The following is a 19030-nucleotide window of genomic DNA, read 5'->3' on the forward strand; positions in this document are numbered from 1 at the left end:
GTTCAATATTCGACACCTGTTGGACCTTCCAGGAGCTCATTATAAAGATATCAACACTTTCCATCATTCTGGTAGTTACTATCCTTCCAATCTAATGTAAATCCTTAAATGTACCTGTTATCCAGCCTTCTACGGCGACGAAACCTCTTTTTCGATTTACATCAACAATTACCAATACTCCAGTAACGGTTAAAATCTCCATTTACCTTTCTTACAACAGAACTTATCACCACAGTACATTTAAACACACGTTCCACATAGGTATCCTCAAACTCTTCTCTCCCCCCCCCCCCCGGCCCAAACAAGACACTTCCATATTTGTAAGAGATAAGAAAAAACAAAATTCCTACTAGCTCAAAGGAGCTCCTACTTTTAGCAACAAAACTCCTACTATTACTTTGGTAGTGGTGGTATTGTTTTTACTACTTTGTGTTAAGTAATTCATTATGTACTACTGTGCGTGAAAATGAAAACACCAAGAAAGAATTAAGAATATGCCTTGTCCACGTTAAACTGCGCAATATAAACAAATGAGTACCTTCAAACGGGGGTGCATAGTTGGACTGCGGGAAAACAGCTTCTCACATCCTAATATTGATGCATGTACAGGATATGCCGTTACGATAGTGATGCTGTAGTGCCAATAGACAGAAGAGAACCATAAGCAGCGATGATCTGACAGTGAATCGCTCAATGAGAACACAGTACGGAATGATAGCCTGTTCAGGTAACGATGATGAAACGTACAGCATTCAGAATATTAGCTCGTAGCTGGTTCACTGTAACGAGTATAGACTTCCTGACGTCGACGATTCAACGGTGACTGCTGAGCGCTGGACTGGTGGTACACATGCTTTCGTGTTGGCTTCGTTGGTTCAGAATCATAAACAGCTCAAACTACAGTGAGCTCTTGTCGAGGACCTCTGGCGTACTGAGTTCACATAGTTATGTTTTTGGCCGGGTCCAGCTCCAGCTTGTTGTACAGTAGTGGCCGCATACGCACTATTGTAGTAATAGCAATCTTCCATTATACATAGTCGAGCTTCATAGTGGCAGGTGTAGTGGTATGGGGCACCATTAAATATGACACACGATCTCGACTGCTTTTCAGTGAGGATAACTTAACTAGTGATTGCTGGGGATCTGGGAAGTTTTATAGGCTCATTTCACATACTTTCTTCAGACGACTCTGGATGTCATATTTCAGCTGGAAAATACCCTACTTCATGTATCCTAGAATGTGCAAGCCTTCTTCGAGAAACAACTGTTATTACTGCTTTCCTGGCCTGCATGATCTCCTGACACCCATCGGACATATGCGAAGCATTGTTGACTGGTACTTTATTTGTCACTGTCTTCCAGCAGACAATGTCGAAACCTCGTGCCTGTCATAGAAGCAATGTGGCTAGCGATTCTTTAGGGCCACGTCCAATTCTGTGTGATTTGATGCGACGACTTACAGATACTCTGATTGCAGCACGTACAGGCTTCACGCTATACTGATTTGTCAAGGTTAGAGGTGTGTGTACAGCTCTGAAATTCTGAAACTATTTCTATAGAGTTACATCACGAATCTGTGTTACAAGTTTCGTCCTACTTACACATGTATTTCTTGGTGTTTCAGTTTTCACAAACAACAGTATAGTCATTAATATATACTACGATCACTAAGTTGCCAAGAATGAAGATGTGTGGCTGGTGTTGGGTAACGAAGTGATTAATGTATTGAAGCCTGAAATCTTCGACTTTGTTGTCCGTCCCAGTTGCCCATTTTTATTTTTTGATTTTCATTGTATCGTTACAAAGAATATGATATTAAACCTGTTGTTTCATCTTTTTTTTGCTTACATATATATTGATGATAATTGTTATTTATATTTATTGATATATTTGGGAAGTTCATATTTTGTTCGTGGATTCCGTACGAAAGTATGCTTAAAAATCATTACCGGAATTTGCCTTAAACAAATAAACAAACAAAAAAGTTTTCAATTATGAGTAACAGAATCGAATTTACTGCACAGACTTAGATATTTAGTTGTGTTGTTTCTCCTTTAATGAATTTATTTACGTTGCAACTGAAATTAATACCATGTGATGTCCACTACAGAGAGGTCTCAGTGATACTTTTTTAATTTTACATATTGTTTTAAATATTAATGTTGTTCTTCTTAGATTCTGGACTGGTAGTACCAAGTGTGACGGTTGAATTGTATGAGCAAATGTTTTCTGTAGCTGAAAATCTTGGTTTCACTGTTGAACGACGAACAGAATTGATGGGACGAGCAGCAACAGAGATGGCTTTACAACTTCTTGGTGGAGGCCACAGGTAAGTTTCCTAAAATACAGTTTATTAAGGCCTCTGTGTATATTCTAAGCATAAAAGTTTGGACAAAGAAATATACTCATTGCTGAGATGAATCCCTCAAGGTATGTCTTTATTTATCAAGTTGTGTAGGGTACTCAAAGAAATTTACTAAGTTACATATGTAGAACCTATTTAAAAGTGATGTGTATATATATTTAACCATGCATTTGAGATAAGTCATGATCAAGATTGTTAGTTATGTTTTTGCAAGCTTGAGTAACTTAATTCATTCATATCCGTTGCGTGACTGAGTACATTTGTCGAGAACTATATATATTCAGTATTCATGAAATAATCTGCGGTTTGAGGAAAATAGCTTCCCAAAACTTCGCGAATGAAATTGAAGTAAAACGAGGAGCTCAATCAGGATAGTCAGCTTCTTGCGTTAAATTCTCGAGCTCATAATTTAAAGAGTTGAACATGTAACTATTACTCTAGTTAATTTATAATAGTTACTCTGGTATCAGAACGTGTTTTTACTATAAGGACAAAAGTGATTGGACACTGTTTTGTATGGAAATGAAACATCTTATTTATTTTGTCTCAAAAATTAATAGGCCTACCTTGTTAACAATTACGTCACTCTTTTCGGTAGACTATTCTCAATTCTCTGGACCATAGCGAGCGAGATCTTTTCCATTTCACTAAACTATGGTGACTCACTCTGTCAGTAAATAAGTCTGGGTGGTTTAGCTCGGACCTGTCGTATCAGTTCCTCCAGAAGTTTCTATATACTATTAAATTTGATCTTCGTGTTAACCAGTATATATTCTAAAATACCACGGTAAATATGCCAAGTGGCATTGTTAGCCTTAAAAAAAATATTGAAGTATAAAATTTAGCCTAGTACTAGAAATTCACCAAATTTTTGAAACATTGAGTTTCTCAGAATATCCACATAATCTTCAAGAATTGATAATGCTGTGCAGTTTAGCTAGTGAACGCACATCGTTTCAAATAAAAAAATCGCATATCATAACGCTCACAACTCGTCACTTTACTGTGTACACGGTACACTTTCAATGTAGACTTCTCTGAATAGCCTATCTGAACCCACATACTTATATTCGATCTGAAAAATGTGAAGTACAATTTATTGGTATTGTCTGCTTAACTATTGCTGAAATTCAAAAGAAGGAAGAAAGAATAAATTAAGAGAAACACTTGTGTAGGCGCTGGGCGAACTGCTGTTTTCTGATTCAATGATATCGGTGGTAAAAGTCAGGAAAATGCAACTTTTTGCTCTTAAACATTCTTTACTCAATAAACTTCTTCCAGTAGTTTTGCTGAGCTTAGGTCGGTTAAAAATAATACTAACAGTACTGTTATAGCTTGACCAGACTTAAGAGTGGACTGTTGGTCTTATGGGAACAGCGATGCCAAGTTGAGCATTAAAAACAATGCAGAACAGATCGCGCTTCTATTATACTGCCGACTGATGTTGCCAACTCACGTAGTAAAAAAAGAAATCCACACCACGACGATTAAATAATAATAATAATAATAATAATAATAATAATAATAATAATAATAATAATAAACAACTTACCACATTAAATCAATCGCACTCCAAAGAATCAATTCCTTCCATATCCATATCATATTTAGATTTCGAAATTTTCTCATTTGCCGTAGATATTTGTGGTGCAACGACACAATACCCTCTCTTTATATAAGCATGGCCTTACTCTGTCTTTTCTCATTAACAAATTCAAGCTCTTTTAGAAGTACGTGCAACGTGGATCTTTTCGGCAAATCGGGATCTAAATTTACCTGTTTGAGAACGGAATTGAGTGTTGGTGGCAAATTTCTAAAGAATAACTCATGGACCTTTTGTCTGATCGCACTCGTAGCAAATTCATTATATTTTACAAATCGTCTGTTCTTTGCAATTTACTTTCTTAATCGCTTCTTGTTCAGTGTTACTAAAAGTCCACATAATAATTCGCTTCGAATTTTGAAAACAGTTGTCCTGGAAGTTTTCGTGGCTTCAGTTGTTTCACTTGCGACCCAACTTATACTTTTACCCGGGTTTTTCTGCTTTAAATAATTAAACACGTTCATAACAATAGCGCTTTCTTTGCTCTTCAACACTTGACCACTGTTATGCTTAAAAGAGGTGCTGGCTGTAACTTCTTCCAGTTTGATATATTAACATACACTCACGCACCTATGCACACACAGACACACGCGATTTTGTTCCCAGAACAGCACAGTACGTAAATTAACACAATCAAGAAAATGCCGAATGTTCAGAGACCACACTCGGCACAATAGCAAAGACACAACAAAGAAGAATTTCGTCTGGAGTCTGACATGAGTCATCTAGCGCGACAATAGACGATACAGTAGGTAAGATATTGGCCTCACCCATCGCACCAAATTGTCTCTCTATTTCCTGGTGTAGTTTCTGAAACCAATTCTATTATGAAACACAACAGAAATCACAGTCAGTTATGAACTCCTAAAGAAATTTCAATGCACGAAAGATAAAAGAAATATGAAATGTGTCCTGCAGTAATTCTCCCTGAAATTTCCTTCCCGACGAGGAATATATATTTGGTCTAGGAATTAATTCGTGCGGTTTTACAAAAGATGGCGTAACTAGCTTATTGTCCCATAGTTTCGTTGATCCAAACATGCGTTGAAAATTACTGTCATTGAGCATCTTGTTTAGTATATGTCAGTTGCTTGAAGCGGAAACAACAACATTTTTTTCTTCAACTGAAAATGGCGCATTTTGTGCCTGATAAAGTGTTTTTGCGGGGAGTTATTCTTCATTGCTTTAACATGAAGAAAAGTGCTACCGCAAGTCATCATATTTTAGTGGAAGTGTTTGGTGACCATGCTCTAGCTGAGCGAACGTGTCAGAAGTGGTTTGCACGTTTTAAAGGTGGTGATTTCAGCTTGGAAGACCAAAAGCAATTTGGACAGCCAAAAGAATTTGAAGATGAAGAATTGAGAGCATTGCTTGATCAGGATTCGTGTCAAACGCAGGACGAACTTGCAGAAGCATTTGGAGTTGAGCAAACAACAGTTTCCAAACGTCTCAAAGCCATAGGAATGATTCAAAAGATGTCTTATTGGGTTTCACATGAATTGAAAAGAAAGACGTTGAAAGAAGAAAAACCGTTTGCGAATTGCTGCTTCAAAGACAGAAAAGGAAGGGATTTTTGCATCGAATTGTAGCTGGTGATGAGAAGTGGATTCATTACGAGAATCCTAAACGAAAAAAGGCCTGGGTGAAGCAAGGTGAACCAGGTCCTTCACAACCGAAACGAGATATTCATTGTGCAAAGGTTATGCTGTATATATGGTGGGATTTGAAACGTGTGGTGTACTATGAACTTCTGAAACTTGGTGAAACTATTAATGGACACCGCTATCGACAACAATTAATGCGTTTGAAGCAAGCTCTGGCCTGAAAACGACCAGAATGGAATAACAGGCATAATAAACTTTATCAAGATGATAACGCTCGACCATATGTCGCAAAACCGGTCAAAACCTATTTGGAAAATGTCGGATGGAAAGTGTTATTCCACCCGCGATATTCACCAGACACTGCTCCGTCTGACTACTACTTGATCGATTGCATGAATAACGATTTGATTGGACAGCGGTTCACTTCTTCAGAAAATATCGAAAAATGGATCTTTGATTAGATTGCGTCAAAAGATGAGGAATTCTTTCGACACGGAATCCGTAAATTGCCTGAAAGATGGGAGAAAGTAGTGGCTAGCGATGGACAATATTTTTGTTAACGTATTCATTTACTTTGTTTTTGAAATAAAGCTTCAATTTTTATTAAAAACCGCACGAATTAATTCCTAGACCAAATATAATTAATAATCGAACTCAGATGTACCGAGAAAAACTTCATGAATCAGTGTTCGACCTAAGAAGTTTTACACTTAGCGTTTATTTTTAATACAAATAAATTAATAGTTTTGGAAAGATATGGATTATGGCTTAGCTTGGCTAAATAATAATAATAATAATAATAATAATAATAATAGACCTAATAAAACTGAAGTACTTGAAAAATCATCCCGCAGACCATCCCCTGAAATTATTACTGCCTTTTTATTCATAGTGCTCCCGTGGATGAGTAGTTACGCTCGTCGCCATGCAATCAAAGGGTCCTGGGTTCGATTCCCGGTGAGGACAAATTGTTCGAATCTCGCGTTAAGCTGCAACCACTTATCTGCTCTCTCTCTTTTTTAATTAAAATATTTTTCTTTGGTCTTTGGTTGAGATAGAAAAAAAGAAACAAAAGGAGATGGAACGAAATTTTACTTTTTCTAAAAATCAGAAAGATCTCATTCAATTCTTTCTGGCCGTACTTCTTTTTAGCTACCTTTTCTTCGTACTTGAAATCAGTGGAAGTGACAATACTAATGAGCTCACGAATGTAGGTTGACACTACGGTGAAATTTCTTGGCAGTTGACAACGGTATCTTTGAGCAGACAGTTTTAGTCACGTGAAAATGCAGCGGCAACGTTCTAGCAGCCGTTACGCTTATCGTGTCTTCCCCCTTCGAGTTTAAAAAAAAAAAAAAAAAAAAAAAAAAACTAGCCATTAAAAGCTAATTAAATACTTTATAAGGAAAAGAGAAGATATGAAAATTATTTTTGTATCGTTGGTAAATATTTTAACATTTTAAAATCTAAACTACAGTAGTGAAATCTGTTCTGTTTAAAGGGGTAAGTACGCAGAAATAAAAGCCCATAAGCAGCCACAGTACAGACTTAACTCTGGACGAGCTATAGAACAGTGTATTAATCTACATACTTGAGATTACAGAGATGAAATTGTATCACCAGAGAATTGGGTAATTCTTTTAGTTCCTTTCTTAGTCGTATTGTATCAGTTCGATAATAGTGTGTTTTCTCTTTAATCCTCTGTCGAAGTGGACACCAAATCCTCGAGTATTAAAAAAATAAATACATAAAATATTGCGTATGAAAGATAAAATTACGTTTCCTTAATGAAAGCTACAGTTAAATTTGCATGATTATCTTCAAGCTAGGAGAGACCGATGATGAATCCAAGTGAAGGATTATGAGAGCTGATGAAATTAAGATAGGGAAAGAAAAGTGAGGAAACTCAGTGTGATGTAGTATCCTGATGTTCCCCAGAAATTAACTCTTTCACACACTTACCTTCACGCTCACTCTCGCCATATAAATATATATACAATATTATCCCATTGTCATTCTTAGATAAGGTGGTGTGTGTTATATTCGGATAGAAAATTACGTCATAGTGTTACCAAGCTATAAATAGATAGAGTTTAGTAGAGAAAGATGAAACTAGTGGAACGGGTACATCTACAGAAGAGAGAACAAAGAATATATTAAGAGAAATATTTGTGTGGCATAGGAAGAAGGAAATGAAAAACAAAAAAAAAAGTTACTAAAACATAGTAAGTAATAATAGTTTAAAACAATGAATTTAAATGTAATAATTAAAAACGAAATTGGAAAATAAGGCAATGAAAAGTGCGTAGGAGAAATAATTATACATTAATAATAATAATAATAATAATAATAAAAATTGGCATGAATAATAAGAATGTATGGAAAACTGAGTGAGTAATGAAGTAGTGTATCACAGACAACTAAGAATAGGGGACGGTTCGCGAACAAGATGATTCCAATTCTTTCTTTCTTTCTCGCTCTGTCTGTGTGTCTCCCATAAGCATTTTTCTGCGAATGATGTGAGTGTATTCCTTTTACGTTGTGAGTAACATCAAGGTTATGAACTATTTGCATCGGCTATTCAGTACATCAGTAAATTAGTCCGGTGCATTTGTTGAATGCACAGATTATCATGCAAAGTCACTTAGCACTTATCTCGCCGTTAAGAGTGTTTGATTACAGGAACACACTATAGGTTTCGTGTCATTCATCTTGCTGGTATCCAAACATTTTTGTCTACATACTGTATATGAGGAAAACATGCTTTATTTAATTTGCTACACATAGAATAGTCGACAAATTGATCTGTCAAAGCAACTGATTGTGGCTTATCCAAAATGATGCGAGAATTCAAACTAATAGTGATTGTATTAAGCTAGTTAACATCTTTTTCCTTTTCTACGTAACACGTACTAAGATATACTTTCTCATAACATTAGTTTGCTGTAGCAAGCTCATATTGAAAATAGTTATCTATAATATTAACCTAAAAACTATTATTAATACTGTAATTGCAATAAATTTGCGTAATACTTTATTGTAGTATTGTAGAGAGTAGATCTTAAATGTGATTTAAAATATTTTCACTTTAACAGTGTTATGATGATTTCTTTAAAGTTTTATATCTTTGTATTGAATAAACTAACACTGGGAACTTTCTTTATAGAATGTTTTAAAATTTATTTCGCATTTCAGATATTATAGACCAAGGATTTTTATCCCAAGGTAAATTTCAGGACTTTTTATATGTGCTTAAAGCTGTACGGTTTTTCCTATGTGCTTAAGCCCTCTCTTTATGAGTCTGTATCAGGTGTAGCCTATATGTCTACTATAAGTAGCCTTGCATTAATGCTGGATTTATGTTATTAGTTTATAACGAAAATAACTTAAGTATTTTAACGTAGTTTTCTGCTACTTTTATATTCCACTGATAAAAGCTAAAATGTGAAGAATAATTTTAAAATTTTTCTCATAAAATAAAAAATGAGAATAAAGTATATGTTCAAACATGGGAGTCAGTTCAAATAACACAGAGATGGAACATCAAAATTCTTATTTATTTAATTATAAACATAATAGTAATACCTGGACATTTATTGTGATATTATTATCCTGATGTAAGAGTTGGTTCTTATTTATTATTAAGATTAATGGTGGAATTGTACTGTAGTATTGACATGTAGGAATTTCTTCTGGACTTCGTAGACTTGTACCTAGCACAATCTAACTAAATGGAGTTGTAGATTTTAAAAATTAACATGTAGTTTCAATCCATTGTACTTTTCTGAATAAGCTAGCTTCATATTTGACAGCAACGTGGTTAAATACAAATTGAGATCATGACGTTCACTTTTGAGCAAAAAATTTAGCGTTGTCTGTAGACAGAAGTTGCATTTGTTTTTAGTGCCATGAAATAAAAGTCATAAAAAATTGCTTATTATCTTTTTGGTGTCTTAAATCTTGAAGGCAATTTCCAGGAGATCGGGAGGGATGATACGTCTCCAGTGGAAAGTAGAAATAATAAGAGTAGGAAGTAAAACTTCATGTTTGAAATATGCTACAGTTTTGGTGTGGTAGTGGTGTGACTTAACATTTATTAGTGGTAATTGCATTGTTATTTTCAGAAGTAATTATCGCATTTCATCCATGGTTCGATATTTGAAACTTAGAGAAGAGTATTCCTTTAGAATTATTACTTCACATCTGAATTTTTTGATTGTTTCTGTGCTGGTCTTTGTTAATTACCCCTTTAATATTTATTTCACAAAGTCATTTGTGTAATCATTAAATGGCTTCGTAATATGACATTTGGCTGTACACCAACTTTTGGGTGTACGTCTTTAGCTTTGCCATATGTTTGAAACTTTACATTATTACAGTTTCGATACACTTAAAAGATACTCATCTTGTTTTGTGTGCTACAATCAAGCACCCAGGCCGCATTTATGTTGACAGATGTCAACATTGTCAAGACATAGGCAAGAAGTAGTTTTAGGTGGGGTACAACGTAGGACAGTTCTCATATATGCTATCCCAACTAAAACCTATGTTTTGATAATGCTGACATCTTTCCCCTAAAATTGGATGTTTATGTTCTCGTGACTGCAGCATACAGAGAAAAAAGATAAGTACCATTTGATCTTATTAATAATATTTCTGTTCAAATGACGCCGTATAATATAGGCTCGTTAACAGTTTTTCCTTCGTATCAAGTGGCTAACTTTCATGCTTAATCCCGGGAGGGGACAAAAGTGATTCGGAACCTACTTTAAACAGTACGTTTTTTTGTTTGTTTGTTTACACGTTCCTTCAGCTTTGAAATCAAACATTAGAAATTAAATAACCAACTATTATCAATATTTGACAAAAGTACAAATTGATTTTGAGCGTTAACATTATTGTTATCTATTCAGAATTAAAACCGGCGTCTATACAATCCCCTGCATATAAATCACAAGTTCTCGTGTGCAAACCGTGTATTTTAAAACAAATAAACAAATAAAATAAAATTAAATACTACTCACGAGCAAATAGGAGTTTAATTTGAAAGTTAAAATAGCTATTTTTAGGGCTTAATGTGTACATATATATATATATACACACACACACACAAACACACACACACACACACTCTCTCTCTCTCACTCACTCACTCACTCACTCTCTCTCTCTCTCTCTCTCTCTCTCTCTCTCTCTCTCTCTCTCTCTCTCTTCACTCACTCTCTCTCTCTCTCTCTCTCTCTCTCTCTCTACGACGAAAAGTTTCAGTCCAAGCTGGAATGATGAGAAATATCTGTTAGCCTACGAGGGATTTCCTTATAAAAGTTCTGGAATTTCACAGGCATTGCTCACTAGTTAAAAATTAGAGATGTCTTTTTGTTCCTCTCTTCGGAACAATCATAATTAAACCTAAATCAATTAAATTAAAATTCGAACCATTTTGTAGCACCCTTTTAACGGCTCTGTAGCATCGAATAGCAACAAAAGTGAACTTATATGTGATGACTCAAATGACTCATAGAGATACTAGAAAGCTCCTTCGTGGCTAAGCGGTTAGCACATGTGTCTTTGACGTGGGAGACCCGGGTTCGATTCCCGGTGGGAGCTCATATGGTTCGGATTCTATGTTAATCAGTAGGTCCCGTCTCATATAGCCTCGATGCTGAAAGGGACGTTAAACTCAAAATCATCATCTTCTTCAAATAGAGATACAGCTCTCATAAAGATCTCATAAATTGAATAAAATATTAGGAACATACTCTGAATGAACCCAAATTATACAGTTTTTCCCTACTTGGAGTTATTGGTTAAAACTAAGGCCAACAAAATACAAGAAGAGAATCCTAGTCTTACTAGTTATACGGGATCAGAGTAAATAATGTATTTAAGGTTCGAATAAGATCTGCACACTGGAAAAACAGGAAAAAGGTTATGCATATTGTAGTTTTTTTTTTTTTTTTTTTTAAACAGTGTACAGTCTTGTTCAGAGAATCTTGACCATCCACCTCTGTTCCAAAAGTCCTTATATACATATCCATATATGGAGTTTATTCAAATCAATATGAATCTTAACCCGATTAATATCTTTTATTTCAGCCTATAGTATTATACAAACTTTCACAGTTGGGAAAAAAAACCTTTAAAGGAAAGATGAATCAGCAAGCAGTTTTGAAAAAGATTGTACTTACTATCCCATGAATTTTGCATTTAAGTATACTAATATGGATTTTAAAATATAAAATTTACTTTTGGTTTTAATGTATGACTGAACTTGAATACATTTTTCATCAGTGTCAATAAAAATTACAAACTAATGCGGAAGAATTACACGTTGTGAGTGCTTTAAAATTTATTGTGCATGATAACGTGATTTTTTTTACCTTCTTTTTGCCAAAATTTCCTTGAGTAGGATTTTCATTTCAGACTTATTGATGAGAGATTGAAGTTCAAATTCAGTGTTGAAAATTATTACTGATTTCCACCACTCTAAAGAAAATAATTTCAATGTTCCTCTGCGTCTCATAATCGTAGGTTCAAATCATTATATGTACCTCGTTTCAAAGATTGTTTCAGTTCATAGAATACCATATTTGGTGTTTTAATGTATCATGTCCCAGCCCCATAGATAGATTATAAATAAATGGCTAAATTATGGATCATTTTGGTAATATTCTATATATTGCAAGCAACGGTGCTGGTTAAAATTACACTCAGATGAACAGAAACGCATGGCTCTATTTGGATAGGACCTAAACTTACACCTATTGCAATAGAATTCTCCCGATAAAATGACTAGCAAGATTTCATTGATACGACCCTATAAAGTTCCTAATTATTCTATAGTAATGAATTACATCTTACTGAAAAAGTAATAATTCTTAGATTGGGAAATGTATGGCATAGGTACCCATTGCATGCCATACATAATACAAAATGTAAATATTCAATTTCGTATATTTTTCATCAGCTGACGGTACTTATACTGTTGACAACATTAGCTTCAAATTCCGGAGTCCTGATAGGAAATTTCCTGAGGAGTAAACCATTCTCACCGATCTAGCTTGCCTTGAAACTCCGACTGTTTTACTCGATATGACTAATCGTAAAAACAGCGCCATGTTGTTAGAAGTTGAGATGATGATAATATTCCGAATACGTACGGCTTAGTATTGCTCATGTTTCAACCTAATTTTCTCGGATTAATAGTCAAATCGTATTAAACTGATTTATTTCATCTGTATAGTCTTAACTCTTGAACCAAACGACTAAGTATGTTATCGAATTCGAATATATATCCGAGTCGGTTCAGGCCAAACAACCGGACTATGCTTCCAGAATGATTGTAAATCGTGCCTGGAAAATGTCAATGATATTTAGCATGGCTATTTCCTCATCAGTTTTCTAGTAACATCTGATTTCTGAGGAACGTTGACACTTAGGTGAGTACGTAGTTAAGGAGATAAGATGATTATATCAATTATTGTTTTCCATATGGTTGCAATAGCCTTCATATATAGTGACACATGCAAGTTGGGTTTTGAAAAGCTAAAAGCGTTTTTAGATACACCCGAGAAAAAAGTAAAATGGATAAAAAGAGAGGCAGAAAATTCTATAGTAATTAAAAAAAAATTCTTTTCAAGGATTACACTTTTGATAAATTTTCTGACACCAATAGAGTAGTATATTCAAAACATTTTCATATGTGTTGGAATAATTGAGTTTGTTAGGCACACTAGGAAGATAAGTGAAAAGAATACTATAATTGTATGTCTTCTTAATGTACATAAAATGTTGTTTCACATTATTTCAACAAAGGGAATTACGAAGAAATATTAAATTTCTCTTAAGGATTTTTTCTTAAATGATAGGAATTGAAACGTTTATCAATATTTTATGAATGTGGGATTTTGTATTTCAGATTTTATTATCGTATGGAGAGTTTTGTGTCAAGGTAATGTATTGTAGGCTTTTATTCCTTCTTTGTTTTTATGTAAAGGGACAGCTGGAAATAATGCTTGTATTAGTGATTTGAGCCCGAATTAGATATTTGAATGTTTCGTTGCACAATCATTGTACTTCGAATATTTTTTTAAAAAATTGAATTTTTGCAGTCAGTATGACTAACCAGAACACTTTATACACTTGAGTGATGACAGATTTTTGTCGCCAGTAGTTCTTTCGCACACTGAATGAGAAATAACCCATGATACATTTCACAATCTAGACTTGTGTTATGTTTTGTTGCACTGTCATGTGTCTGTATAGTATGATAAAGTGAACTACTTATGTAACTGGAGGTTGCCTTTCTCTTAACTCAGAGTTGTTAAAATTAGAAGGGAGTTTTCTTCTCTAAAACAAATGCACAATAGTTTGGTGAACGTGATGAACTCACTCTGTTATCAATAAATATCGGATTTAGCAAAATGCCCAATCGTAATGTTAGAGGTAGGATAAAAATGAACGTGCTCTAGTTTATTTGGGGACTCTGCTTCAATTTTAGCAAAATTTATTCACTTGATGTTGCCTGTATCCAGGTCAGAGCTAAGCTTTATCCAGCCGAGACTGGTAGCATATTCCTGTAACCCGGTACTATTGGAGGCTATATAATCTGGTGAGGAACGATCAATAATGTGAGTGTTGATCTAACATGATGGTCTTCACACTCGCTGATTGCAACGAATTCGAGCCCGGTTGTGGTTCGGAGCCCACGTTAATAGCAAGGTCTATCCTTAATAATCTTGGTGTTGCTCTAAGTATACAAAACATGAAAACTCTCACAACTAAAAAACACTCGCCTACCTCTACCCCGGTACATTATGTCTTGTTTGAGCTTAAAATATTCAGTAGATCCGGAGTAATTTAAGATTGCAATTTTGAATGTTAACATTGCAAATCACTACAAACATAATATTACGGGCTACCAGCCATAATGATACAGAACTGACATACCTATGCTTCATGACTCTTGTATAGTACATTACATTATTAAACTTCTTTTCTGAAATAAGTTCCTGTGTACGTATGATGAATAAGGCTCAATATGATTCAAGGTCTGGTCATCCCACTCCAACCAGTCGGACCTGGTCAAACATGACAAATAATTCATCTGCAGCTATGTAATACGACGTCTGTTATTTACTTATAATGGAATGTTCCTTGCATTTAGTCTGTTTCTATTTGTTACTGGGCATTGTACATCGTTTCACTTACCTTCATTTGTGTTTCTTCCATTTGAGTTTTTTGTGAACGGTCTTCCTCTTTAGATCCACATTGACTGCTCCTTGTACGCCCGTCACTTCTGTTTTGAAGGGAACAGCGTCTATTCTCGGAAGCGAACTAATGCTGCCATCTAGTGCCAAGATAACTAACTATTGCCTTACTGCAGTTCTCTGAAAAAAAAAAAAAAAAAATCCACTTATAGCACGTGTCCCAATATTTAACTCATAAATGTCAATTTTGGACTTACACAAATGCCGCTCCGAACGCATCATATGTCAAAATATCTATATTTCGGTTTAACCTAATTTTAGTTCAGCCGAAACACCATTGCTCCCATCAAATTCTTTAAACATGCATTTATATGAAAATTACTCTTTGAAGTGTTGTGTGTAAAGTACTTCAAAAATTTTGGACTGCTGTATAAAATGATGTAAATAACTTGTCTGTTAGACATACACGGAAAGAATTTCATTCGTCTTCATTAAAAGACATTCTCAATAATCAACTGTCAGATGTTTTTAATTAATTGAACACTATTCATTATGTAAATTCAGATTTTTATGTCATTGAATGTTTATATTAATTATTTCGAGTTAGATTTTAGTGCATATTTCTCGAATTACAAGAGCTTCTTTTTCATATTTTAATGCCTAACATTCGGCCTCTAGTTATTAAGTCTCGTACTGATAATGAGAGGAAAATTGTGTTGTCTTTTTCCTAAACTCTACGCAAGTGTAAATCTTAATTTACATTTTATTATGGGGAATTGTAATATGCCCTTAACTACGTTCGTCTGTCGGTTCTCTCCAACTAAAATTTAACTCGAAATACTGAAGATAAACATCCCGTGACACAAAAACTGAAATTATTCGTTACGTTCAATTAATCTAGAAACATACCTACATATCGTTATTTTCAGGGTATGGCCTCTAAAGAAAGAATTATGGAATTCTTCCTGCGTGTATCTAATAAATAAATCATTTACAGCACTTCAGATAACAGTCCAATGTTTTACAAAATTTTTCCTCAACAGTCCAAATTGGTTACTTTCTATATTAAATACATTTTAATTTAGTACATATTGATACTCTATTGCAAGGAGTCTTTAATTGTGACTCTGTGTGACAACGATATAATTTCTCAAGTTGTCAATTGACAGTTGTATCTGATCGTTCAACAAGTTTTTATTCATTTATGCATTTTTAATTCCCAAACAGTATTTCTATTTTGACGGATGTAAACGTGGCATATTTTAAGAAGTATGCAAGAACATATGGTACATTTCACCTTTCACCATTCGTCAAATTATTTTTAATTATCCAGGTCCTTATAAACAACAATAATTTAGTCACATTTCTTGCGGCGACGTTCTTTCCATATATCGGGACCTGGACAGAATTCGTTTCTGTTGTTTTCAAATTTCTAGTAAGCAGTGGAAACATTTTCTGAAACAAGAGGTCTATGTAATTATCCGAATAAGCTCCTAATTTTGAAGAAAAGACTTGTACAAAGAATAAGCTATGACTGAGTGCAAAGATAATTTTGTATCACATAACTCCGAGATTGGGCCATTTTTGACCCATGTATATTTCTCGTAACAAATGAAGTACTTGATCAAATTGAAGATACTTTAGAATGTGTTTGTGAAGTAGATATTCTTCAAATATAATTTTTCGACTTTCATTCATAGAGAGTAAGGTCGTGTCTTGTTTCCCCTATTATCACAGCTACATTACTGTACTGACTCGTGCAGCCAGCCACAACTGACGCATAACTGAACTGAAGTCGTTTGTAAAGATTGCTTTAGCTGGTATATTCACTTTCCTCAAAACTAGGAAATTGTAAAATGTAGGTCGTTTGATAAGAGTTATGAGTTCATTTGAATAGAAAATACTTTTTTCTCACTAAAATTGAAATTTAGAAGTAGTATCCAAAACGCCTAAATCGGATACATTTAAGCCATGCTTGACTTTTTCCGAATTATTACATAATAAATATATAAGCTCAGAGTTATTTTTTCTGTAAAGATTTGAACACCTACGTGAAGAATACACAGACTTTCACTCCTACGCATAATGATTAGAGAATATTTAAAAAAAATGACCTCTGGGTCATTTTGACCCTATTTTGACGTTCCTAGTGTTAAACAAGAATGTAGACAATATAGACCGAAATTGAAAAAAATAAATTGCCTACAATTGAAGCATAGACCTCAAATCAGTCTCTTCGTTATGTTTTTTTGATCATATCTATAGCGTTAAGGAATAGTAATTTTGCAAAATATCAGGTCTCCAGTTACGAGAGAAATTGGAGAGCTATTTGAATAAAAGAAGTAGGTCAAAAAAAAAAATGAGCGAAAATGGTGTTCGAAATTGCGATGCGCTGACCACATATCCTTTAACTCAAAAATGCTGGCTGGTCGGCGTAAGCAGTTCGAGATTTTGTGCTAGGGAGCTTAGTTTAGTTGTACAATTGCTTATTAATCCATGTTATTTTCAATACTTAAATTATTTTTCAGCTGACTGATTTCAAATTAGATTTATCAGATGACGATAGAAGAAGACGACATTATCTGAAATGTTAATGTAATTTTATTTCCTTTTATGTACGTTTATGTATTATAGCGTATTTTTTGTAGACTGAATCCACAAAATGTGCACCAGTGGCCATTGGTGGTTGCGCTGTGTGGTCCACATAGTCAAGGAGCCATGGGGATAAATTGTGCGCGTCAGTTAGCTAGTCATGGAGTAAAGACGGTGGTTTATGTGGCCGATCCTGTACATGTTCCACCACATCTAGCTGTTGAAATTGCACTATATAGACTGACCAGAAACAAGATTATTAATAACGTTAAAGGTATGAATAACTCAATAATATCTTGTTTTTTCAGTCCTGCTTTAAATAACAATTGAAGTAATTTAAAAAAATGGTAGAAGAAAAATGTGTATATATTATGATAAAAAAAGGAATTACTATCATTTCAAGTAAATAAATATAGATACCCCTGTTTTTCAATGAGTACAAATGTATAATAAATAAAATATGAACGGCCAAAATCCTGTTTCGCTTCTACCGAAATCCCATAAAAGCTTTAGTAATTACATTAGAGTTGCGCAACGGGTTTTTTAAACATAAAACGCTTCATTATTAAAGAAGGCTATTCAGGAGTCATATTCTGCAATGTTTCACTAATGTAGTCAGTCATCTACAGTAAGAAGTTCGCTTGAAAGTGTTTAGTTTATTTATTTATTTACTTCTTTTACTCATTAGATATTGTGTGCAGGGAAATGTTCTTTCTGTCGCCTGTTATCCACTCGTATATGATATCTGTTTGTGAATGGTTGAAGAATTTTGTAATGCTACTCTACTTCTTCTAGTTTTGCTCCCGTTAACAAACATTATTTCCTCGCCTTCGTATTATCAGTACTCTGATCTTTCGAAAACTACTAATTACTAGGATACTTTCGCTAAAATTCCCTCTACATGCGTGCATATGAGTGTGGTTCGTATTTCTGTAATAAATACTGGTTATGTTGTTGAAAATGGTATATCGTATTGCAGGGCGCAAAATTTCCGGTCGCCAGGTCGCCACTGGCGACTAGAAATTTAGAGCTGGCGACCAGTGTTCAGTAGGAATGGATTTTGCCTAAACTCACAGGGCTGCTCAGTTTCTGTTTCGCACGAAAATAATTATTACTGCGTGAGAGAAAACACGTAATGTGAAGTCTTCACAACGTTGTAATTCGCCCCTTCCTTTGCAATCTGTATCATCAGAGGTAGTTCCATCCTTGCATATATTTGACACTTTGGGTTGGCCTCCTAAAGGAAAAATCCTTGGTGTGATAGAAATAAAACTGCTTTTTAAGCACTTGCAACCAGATTTACACAGTGAAAAAGTGGACCTTGTCTTAGCAGAGTGGGCAATATATAAGTTTTTTTTTTTTTTTTTTTTTTTTTTTTTCATTGACGTTGAATCAGATACTGAAAAAGATTTAGTGAAAACTTCATTACAAGATTCCCAAATTTGCTTCCAGTTGTCACATTTTATGCAGTTTTACATATGAGTACTGCTTCATATGAGAGAGGCTTCAGCAGTCTCAACAGAGTAAAAGTCTGCCTACAGAAATTCACCGAAGACTGACACACAAGATAATTTGCTGACAATTTCCATCAATGGCCCTTCACTTAAGAACGTTGATCCGAAAACTGCAATCAACAACTGGTACTTCAGTGCCGAGA

At 34.5% G+C, this 19030-nt stretch overlaps 1 protein-coding gene across 4 annotated transcripts in view; it reads left to right on the plus strand.

The window, feature by feature from the left end:
• The window catches only part of Edc3 (Enhancer of mRNA-decapping protein 3), a 61279-nt gene that overhangs the window by 35619 nt on the left and 6630 nt on the right, over positions 1 to 19030 (plus strand). Inside the window, exons 6-9 of one of the 4 annotated variants that reach the window (XM_081748167.1) lie at positions 2176 to 2329; positions 8768 to 8797; positions 13491 to 13523; positions 17430 to 17647. In XM_081748167.1, coding sequence (XP_081604293.1) covers positions 2176 to 2329; positions 8768 to 8797; positions 13491 to 13523; positions 17430 to 17647 — 435 coding nt within the window. The remainder of the gene's footprint in view (positions 1 to 2175; positions 2330 to 8767; positions 8798 to 13490; positions 13524 to 17429; positions 17648 to 19030) is intronic. The other 3 variants (XM_081748171.1, XM_081748170.1, XM_081748174.1) reach the window with 3 other exon arrangements.

Source organism: Thermobia domestica, chromosome 2 (assembly GCF_964235325.1).
Source record: "Thermobia domestica chromosome 2, izTheDome1.hap1.1, whole genome shotgun sequence".
NCBI lineage: Eukaryota > Metazoa > Arthropoda > Insecta > Zygentoma > Lepismatidae > Thermobia > Thermobia domestica.